The 9,764-nt window shown below is 41.8% G+C and overlaps 1 protein-coding gene across 1 annotated transcript; it reads left to right on the top strand.

The window, feature by feature from the left end:
* Positions 1-6,961: 6,961 nt before the first annotated feature.
* LOC124110229 (E3 ubiquitin-protein ligase TRAF7-like) lies at positions 6,962-9,316 on the top strand. The gene is given in 5 exon segments (XM_046469416.2): positions 6,962-7,410; positions 7,412-7,625; positions 7,627-7,764; positions 7,767-8,268; positions 8,271-9,316. Coding segments are annotated over 5 exon segments (1,932 nt in total). The 5' UTR covers positions 6,962-7,015; the 3' UTR covers positions 8,954-9,316.
* Positions 9,317-9,764: the final 448 nt, after the last annotated feature.

The following is a 9,764-nucleotide window of genomic DNA, read 5'->3' as shown; positions in this document are numbered from 1 at the left end:
GCCCCATTGAAAGTTGTTGATCAATACATTGATCCCTTGTATTTCTAAATACTGTTGTATGTTAACCATTATTAACTTCCATCGCTCTCCGTGAACAAGGATGTATCCGTTTAGCCAAAGTTGTATGAATTACATAGATAACCACCATTTCACAGCTCAAACAACATTTAAAATCCTTTCTTCTAAGCAGTGCTGTACTGACAAATTGTTATAGGCTGAGAGTAAGTGCTATTGTTTGGATCTAGAATTTCCCCCAAAGGCCCATGTGTTAAACATTTGGTCCCCAGTTTGGCATTATTATTAAGGAGGTAGTGAAACATTTAAGAGATTGGACCTATTGGAAGGTCTTAGGTCATTGGAGGAATGCCCTCAAAGGGTATAATAGGAATATGCCTTATTCCTCTCTCTCTTTCACTTGCCAGCCACAGTGAAGTAAGCTGCTTGCTCCACCACACATACTCCTGCCATGATGTACTTACTTACTCACCACAGGCCCAAACCAACAGGGTCAACTAACCATGAGCTATACCCTCCTAAACTGTGAGCCAAAAATAAGTCTTTCCCTCTTTTTAAGTTGATTGCCTCAGGTATTTCATTACAGTAATGGACAGCTGACTAATGCAAGAGATAATGCTGATTTTCAGCATGCTGGTTTCCGTAGTGCAAATACTCCCCAGGGCCAATTTCAAATTACCAGCATGAAGTCAACCAACTCATGAAGTTCCTGAAATTTTCATAATAAGCTTTTTTGAACTGATGTGAGCCAACTCCAGCACAGTGCTGACTCTAATCCCCTTGCTTAACATTTTCTTAAGATTTTGGATGGGAGTTCATAACCCATTTGAATCAAATGTATGAAATATGATATGTCAAGAACTATGTAATGTTTTGAACAACTAATAATAAAAATTAAAAAATATATATTTTTGGTGACAGAGGTATAAAAAGAAATGAAAATCATACAGATTATTTAGCTTGAATCAGTTGTCATGCAAAAGAAAACACACTGAAGTCAGAATCAGAAGTTAAGCATTCAAGTCTGTTTGGACCTGCTGCTTACTAGCTATGCTGCCTTGAACAAATTTTCCTCTCTTGACCTCAGTTTCCTCGTTGATAAAATAAGTATAATGATTCTTGCCATACTCACTTTACAGTAAAAATTAAACATGAAAAGATATGTTCACACAAAAACTTGTACATGAATATTCATAGCAGCATTACTTATAGCAGCTAAAAAGTGGAAATAATCCAATGTCTGTCAACCAATAAATAGATAAAGAAAATGTGGTCACTGGAAGATTATTCAGTAATAAATAATGAAGTGCTAAAACATGATATAACATAGATTAACCTTGAAAATTATATAAAGCAGTCACAAAATACTACATAATATATGATTTCATTCATATGAAACGTTCAGAGTGGAAATCTATAGAGAGAAAATAGATGAGTGGTTGCCTAGAGCTAAGACAGAGCAGGGTTTGGGGTTATGGATAAAGGGTAAAGTTTCTTTATTTATTGGTACCTATTAATTATACAGGGTGGTAAGTTATATTATGGCATATTCATACATGCACATAACATAATTTGATCAGTGTGCTCCCATTACCTCCCCTTGATCTCCCTTCTTCCCTCCTACTTATCTTCTTTCTCTACCCCAATAGTCTCTCTTCTGCTTTCATGACATCTCTTTTTTTTTCCTTTTCTCTCTAGCTTTCACATGTTGTAGTCAGATTTTCATTGCTGTGACTAAAAGATCTGACAAGAACAACTGACAGGAAGAAAAGTTTATTTTAACTTACAGTTTTAGAGGTTCAGTCCATGGTCAGTCAGACAATTTCATAGCTCTGGGCCCCAGGGCAAGGCAGCACATCATGGCAGAAGGGCATGGCAAAGGGACTTGCCGAGTTCAAGATAGCCAGGAAGCAGAAAGAGAGAGGGAACACGAAGTGCCAAGGGTACAATATAAACCCCAAAGGCACAACCCCAGTGACCTACTTCCTACAGCCACATTTTGCCTGCTTACAGGTTACAGCTCTCATAATCTAATCATTTCATCTCTGAACATTTTTGCGTGGTCTCACACATATCCTGAACATTTTTGTGTGGTCTCACACATATCCAAACACGAGTACTACATCTGACAGAAAACATGTGACACTTGTCTTTCTGACACTGGCTTATTTTCACTTAACACAATGCTGTCTAGATTCATCCATTTTCCTGAAAATGGCATAACTTTATTATTCTTTATGGTTGAATAAAACTTCATTGTGCATCAATACCATATCTTATCCATTCATTTGTTGATGGACATCTTGGCTGATTCCATAACTTGGCTATTATGAATTGCACTGCAATAAACATGGGTATGCACATATCTCTAAAGTATGCTGACTTTAATTCTTTTGACTAAATACAGAGGAGTGGTATAGCTGGGTCATATGGTAGTTTGAGTTTTAGCATTTTTTGGAACATCCATACTGATTTCCATAGTGGCTGTATTAATTTATATTCCCACCAACAGTGTACAAGGGTTCACAAGGTTTCTTTTTAGGATGGTGAAAATATTCTATAATTTACCATAATTGTAGTAGTGCAACTCTATGAGTGTGCAAAAAAATGTAAGCTTAAAACAAAAAAAAGACACAATGAAACATTAACACACAAAATAACCTGAATAAATTGACAGTGGGAAAAAACTCTTTATCACAAGAACATTCTTGAAGTGATAAAATTATTAGAAATGGAGAACGATTAGTGGTTGCCAGGAGTTAAGAAGGAGGCAGGAGTGGTAGAGATAAAGGCGTGCTACCAAAAAGCAATATGACTGATCCTTGTAGTGATGAAAGTTTTCTGTATCTTAACTGTGTTAGAATTAATATTCCTCTTTTAATATGTATTAGAGTTTTTAATACCTTTATTAATTTTTTAATTTTTTATGTGTTGCTTAGGATCAAACCCAGAGCCTTGCATGTGCTAGGAGTGCCGTGTACCACTAAGCCCCAGCCCTGTATTAGAGTTTTACAAAATGTTAACTTTAGCAGAAACTGGTAAAGGATACATAAAGGATATCTCTGAATTGTTGCTTATAGTTGTACATGAATCTACAAATATCTCAAAATTAAAATGCTAACAAAAAGGAATTAAATACTATAATGAGAGTCTGGCATGGTGATACACCCCTGTAATACCAATGATGTTGAGGCAGGAGGATCACAAGTTTGAGACCAGCCTGGGCAGTTTAGCAAGACACTGTCTCAAAATAAAAAAACTTTTTAAAGGCTGTGGGTATATCTCAGTGGTAGTGTGCCTCCGGGCTCAATCCTCAGTACCACCAAAAAAAAAAATGGCATAATGAATGTAAAAACACTCTAAATTAGAAAATTGTGTACATAATTATTATTGTGAATCTTTTATGAGAATGAATAACATGGAACTATTGGGACTTTATTTACTCGGTAATTCAAAAAGCATTTATTGAGTCTCTAGTAATGTTCAAGGACTAAGTTAGATGCTGTGGGGCATACAAAGTTATGAATTTATGATATAATCACAATTGTTATGTTGCAAATTTTGGCTAAGCATGGGTTCTTTATGTGAAACATAAATCAGGTGAAATAGAAACATACTTATAGGTGGGGATATATAATTTTCATTTACTTGTAATCACTAATAGTTCTAATCAAGATCAAGAGTTCTTAACTAATTATGTATCTTTTACAATTCCTATCCCCAACTAGATACCTGACCTCTTCAATTGGGTATTTCAGTCTCAAACCTCAAAAGTACAAAACTGAACTTTTGGGTCTCGCTCCCAAAATCTGCCCCCCTCCACTAGTGTTTTCTCCATCTCAGTAAACAGTCTACCACTCACTCACTTGTTCAAGCCAGCAATTTAGGCATAATCTTTCTCTTTCCTTTATCTTCCACATTCCTCTGATGGAAGCATCAATGACTGTTTCTCTATATAGCCACCATCTTATTCCAGGCCATCAGCGTCTCTTGTTGAACTATACAAAAGCTTCCTGATTGGTCTCTCCACTTCCATTCTTGCCCAACTCCAATCCATTCTCCACACAACAGCCAAAGTGATATTAATAAAACTTAGATTGTCATTCTCCTATATAATCCTTTACTTTGGGCACATTTTACTTAGAGTAAAATTCAAATTCTGCCCTGGCCTTTTAGGCCCTACATAATCTGAACCCTACTATTTCTTCATCTTTAACTGTTATTTTCTTTCTTATTCGCTATAGGCCCATACTGTCCTTTCCACTTCTAAAACATCACAAGATCTTCCCAACCATGAGGGTCTATGTGCAGATTGTTTCCTTTGCCCTGAACACTCTTCCCCAGTTCTTTGCAAAGTTGGTTCCTTCTCATCCTTTAGGTCTCAGCTGAGATATTTCATTGACTATCCCATAATTCTACATAAGAGAAAAATGGGGCAGCAATCTGGTTAAAGCTGTGAAGGAGGAGTTCCTTGAGGATCTGCCTCAGAGCTGCATCTGCATAGCAAACACACTGCCTTTACTTAGGTTAAGTATAGATCAATAAAAAATCAATGTCTTCTAAAATGCTTATTCATACTTTATATAAGAAAACATCATCTCTCATAAAAATATAATTTGGAGTGCCTTGAAGGAAGTGACAAGTGAATCAAAGAGGATGGAGAGGCTAACTGAAGAGTTGTTTTTTTTTTTATTTTATCCTAGTAGTAAGAGTCTATTTACATCTTTTAAGTAGGGGCATAATATGGTCCAATTACAGGATTGGATGAAGACATACTAAAGACTTAAAGATCAGTTTTAAAATTATTATTTTTGCTAACATTTATAGAGCATTTGATTGTGACAGCTAGTATTCTAAGGGTTTTCCACTTGTTCTGCTGATATATATATATATATATATATATATATATATATATATAAAATATAGTATATATCATATAATATATATTACACATTATAATATATTATATGATATATATTAATTTAGTCCTCACAACTATCCATTGTATTATTATCATTCCCAACTTAAAAATGAGGAAATTGGGGCTGGGGATGTGGCTCAAGCAGTAGCACGCTCGCCTGGCATGCGCGAGGCGCTGGGTTCGATCCTCAGCACCACATACAAACAAATGTTGTGTCAAAAAAAAAAAAAAAGATGTTGTGTCCACCAAAAGCTAAAAAATAAATATTTAAAAATTCTCTCTCTCTCTCTCTCTCTCTATTTTTTTTATTGTTGGTTGTTCAAAACATTACATAGTTCTTGATATATCATCTTTCACACTTTGCTTCAAGTGGGTTATGAACTCCCATTTTTAGCCCATATACAGATTGCAGAATCACATCAATTACACATCCATTGATTTACATATTGCCATACTAGTGACTGTCATGTTCTGCTACCTTTCCTATCCTCTACTATCCCCCCTCCCCTCCCCTCCCCACCCCTCTTCTCTCTCTACCCCCTCTACTGACCTTCATTTCTCCCCCTTGTATTATTTTTCCCTTTCCCCTCACTTCCTCTTGTATGTTCTTTTGTATAACCCTGAGGGTCTCCTTCCATTTCCATGCAATTTCCCTTTTCTCTCCCTTTCCCTCCCACCTCTCATCTCTGTTTAATGTTAATCTTCTTCTCATGCTCTTCGTCCCTACTCTGTTCTTAGTTACTCTCCTTATATCAAAGAAGACATTTGGCATTTGTTTTTTAGGGATTGGCTAGCTTCACTTAGCATAATCTGCTCTAGTGCCATCCATTTCCCTGCAAATTCTATGATTTTGTCATTTTTTAATGCAGAGTAATACTCCATTGTGTATAAATGCCACGTTTTTTTAATCCATTCGTCTATTGAAGGGCATCTGGGTTGGTTCCACAGTCTTGCTATTGTGAATTGAGCTGCTATGAACATCGATGTAGCAGTGTCCCTGTAGCATGCTCTTTTTAGGTCTTTAGGGAATAGACCAAGAAGGGGAATAGCTGGGTCAAATGGTGGCTCCATTCCCAGCTTTCCAAGAAATCTCCATACTGCTTTCCAAATTGGCTGCACCAATTTGCAGTCCCACCAGCAATGTACAAGTGTACCCTTTTCCCCACATCCTCGCCAGCACTTGTTGTTGTTTGACTTCATAATGGCTGCCAATCTTACTGGAGTGAGATGGTATCTTAGGGTGGTTTTGATTTGCATTTCTCTGACTGCTAGAGATGGTGAGCATTTTTTCATGTACTTATTGATTGATTGTATGTCCTCCTCTGAGAAGTGTCTGTTCAGGTCCTTGGCCCATTTGTTGATTGGGTTGTTTGTTATCTTATTGTCTAATTTTTGGAGTTCTTTGTATACTCTGGATATTAGGGCTCTATCTGAAGTGTGAGGAGTAAAGATTTGTTCCCAGGATGTAGGCTCTCTATTTACCTCTCTTATTGTATCTTTTGCTGAGAAAAAACTTTTTAGTTTGAGTAAGTCCCATTTGTTGATTCTAGTTATTAACTTTTGTGCTATGGGTGTCCTATTGAGGAATTTGGAGCCCGACCCCACAGTATGTAGATCGTAGCTCTCTCTCTCTCTCAAAAAAAAAAAAAATGAGGAAACAAAGAAAGAAAAAGTTAAGTGATTCACTCAAAATTACAAATCCAGTAAGTGATAAAGCCAAGATTCAAACCCAGAGATTCTAGCTTCAAAACCTGTGCTATTCGTCAATATGTATAATGCTACCCTTTAAGATACTGTAGAACCCTTGCCCAGCAGGTGTCAGGTCCTGGGTTTGATCCCCAGCACTGAAAAAAAAAAATCTTAGAAGTTTATGGGACCCTTTCCCCAGCCGGCGGCCACGGGGACACGATGAAGCGAGCGGATGGCGCTGCCGCTCCCGGGCAGCTGTGGGCGGGGAATGCTGCCCAAGTACCCTGGATGCCTCTCTAGAGCTTGAGCTCAAGCAAGAGCGCCCGCTACAACCGCTTCTCTGGGAGGCCTGCCAATCTTCCCTCCCCAGACCTCAGCACTGGGACCAGAATGGAAACAACCTTTGGATCCGCTTTCTCGGCTGTCACCACCATCACGAAAGCCAATGGGACCAGTACTTACAAGCAGCACCGCAGAACACCTTCCTCTTCCAGCACCCTCGCCTACTCCCCACGGGACGAGGAGGACAGCATGCCCCCCACCAGCACCCCTCATCGCTCTGATTCGGCCATCTCCGTCTGCTCCCTGCATTCTGAGTCCAGCATGTCCTTGCGCTCCACGTTGTCGCTGCCTGAGGAAGAAGAGGAGCCGGAGCCACTAGTATTTGCTGAGCAGCCCTCGGTGAAGTTGTGCTGCCAACTCTGCTGTGGTGTATTCAAGGACCCTGTGATCACCACCTGTGGGCACACGTTCTGTAGAAGATGCACCTTGAAGTCAGAGAAGTGTCGTGGACAATGCCAAGCTGACAGTGGTGGTGAACAACATTGCAGTGGCCGAACAGATTGGGGTGCTCTTCATCCACTGCAGGCACGGTTTCCATGTGGTGGGTGCAGGGAAGCCCAGTGTCTTCGAGGTGGACCCCCGGGGGTGCCACTCCACCATTAAGCTTAGTGCCCGAAAGGATCATGAGGGCAGCTGCAACTACAGGCCTGTGTGCTGCCCCCAACAATCCTAGCTGCCCACCCCTCCTCAAGATGAACCTGGAAGCCCACCTCAAGAAATGTGAGCACATCAAGTGTCCTCACTCCAAGTACGGGTGCACCTTCATCGGGAACCAGGACATGTATGAGACACATCTAGAGAGACATGCAGGTTTGAAGGCCTGAAGGAGTTCTTGCAGCAGACGGATGATCGCTTCCATGAGATGCATGTGGCCCTGGCACAAAAGGACCAGGAGATAGCTTTCCTGCGCTCCATACTGGGCAAGTTCTGTGAGAATATTGACCAGCCAGAGAAGAGCCTCGAGCTCAAGTTTGATGTCCTGGATGAAAATCAGAGCAAACTCAGCGAGGACCTCATGAAGTTCTGGAGGGATGCATCCATGTTGAATGATGAACTGTACCACATCAATGCAAGGCTGAACATGGGCATCCTAGGATCCTATGACCCTCAGCATATCTTCAAGCGCAAAGGGAGCTTTGTGGGCCACCAGGGCCCTGTCTGGTGTCTCTGGGTCTACTCCATGGGTGACCTGCTCTTCAGTAGTTCCTCTGACAAGACCATCAAGGTATGGGACACCTGTACCACCTACAAGTGCCAGAAGTCACTAGAGGGCCATGATGGCATTGTGCTAGCTCTCTGCATCCAGGGTGCAAGCTCTATAGTGGCTCTGCAGATTGCACTATCATTGTGTGGGACATCCAGAACCTGCAGAAGGTGAACACCATCCGGGCCCATGACAACCCTGTGTGCACACTTGTGTCCTTTCACAACATGCTCTTCAGTGGCTCCCTGAAGGCCATTAAGCCATCTCCACAGGTCTGGGACATCATGGGTACTGAACTAAAGTTGAAGAAGGAGCTCACAGGTCTCAACCACTGGGTGCGGGCCCTGGTGGCAGCCCAGAGCTACTTGTACAGTGGCTCCTACCAGACAATCAAGATCTGGGACATCCGGACCCTCGACTGCATCCACGTCCTACAGACGTCTAGTGGCAGTGTCTACTCCATCGCTGTGACGAATCACCACGTTGTCTGTGGCACCTATGAGAACCTCATCCATGTATGGGACATCCAGTCCAAGGAGCAGGTGCAGACCCTAACAGGCCATGTGGAAACCGTCTATGCTCTGGCAGTCATCTCAACACCAGACCAGACCAAAGTCTTCAGTGCGTCCTATGACTGGTTCTTCAGGGTGTGGAGTATGGATAACATGATCTGCACCCAGACCCTACTGCGCCACCAGGGTAGTGTGACTGCACTGGCTGTGTCCCGGGGCTGGCTCTTCTCAGGAGCTGTGGATAGCACTGTGAAGGTTTGGACATGCTAACAGAATTCAGGCCAGACCTTTACTCCCCGTGGGCCTGTCTGAGCCAAGCTGGCAACACGGGGTGGCCCTGGAGCTTCTTCTTGCCCTGTAGGAGCAGACAGACAGAGTCATGTGGCCAGGCAGTGCCCTCCCTGCCCTCACTCCGTGAACCTCCCTCTACTCAACTCAGCCCTGTCTCATTGCGGTTAGGGCAATGCCCAGGCTCTTCTCTGGGTGCCAAGTATGACGCTTGCCCAGCCGACCCTTTGTCCCCACCTCAACTGGACTATGGGCCTTTTTACTTGCCTTTTCTACTGTTTTTAGACTGTATATAAATTTATTTGAATACTTCCTGATTGAAATAAAAGCTGCACAGACTGTGAAAAAAAATAGTTTATGGGAGATGCAGAAGTATGGCCACTGACACAGCCCATTTTTGGATGAAACTATTTCATAGAAAGAGAAACACAAAGCTGAGATCACAAGGGGCCCGGGATCAAAAGGAGTTTTTCCTCCAGATGGGAGGAAATTTGCTTTGTTCGCTGTCCAGTCGCCTGGGCCTGTCCAGCAGGATGCTGATCATTTCACCCGCGTTCACTAAAGCCTTGGGCTGGCCAGTGATGGGCTTTGGGTTTGTGCAACTCTGTCGAACTAGGACAGAAACCGGAATCTGCTTTTAGATTAGGCAGAGACAACTAAGGATGGGGCTCCAGCCCTGACAAGAACAGCAGCCTCGCCCTCAGCTGGCCCACCTTGGGCAGCGTAGAAATACGTATCCTGAAAGGACCTATGCCGGCGAGCTGAAGATCTATAAGATAGGTGGGGAAAGCAA

This window comes from Marmota monax, unplaced genomic scaffold (genome assembly GCF_021218885.2).
Source record: "Marmota monax isolate L192 unplaced genomic scaffold, Marmota_monax_Labrador192_F-V1.1 WCK01_AAM20220418_F8-fsc00054, whole genome shotgun sequence".
Lineage (NCBI taxonomy): Eukaryota > Metazoa > Chordata > Mammalia > Rodentia > Sciuridae > Marmota > Marmota monax.
This window is presented reverse-complemented; position numbering and strand designations above follow the sequence as displayed.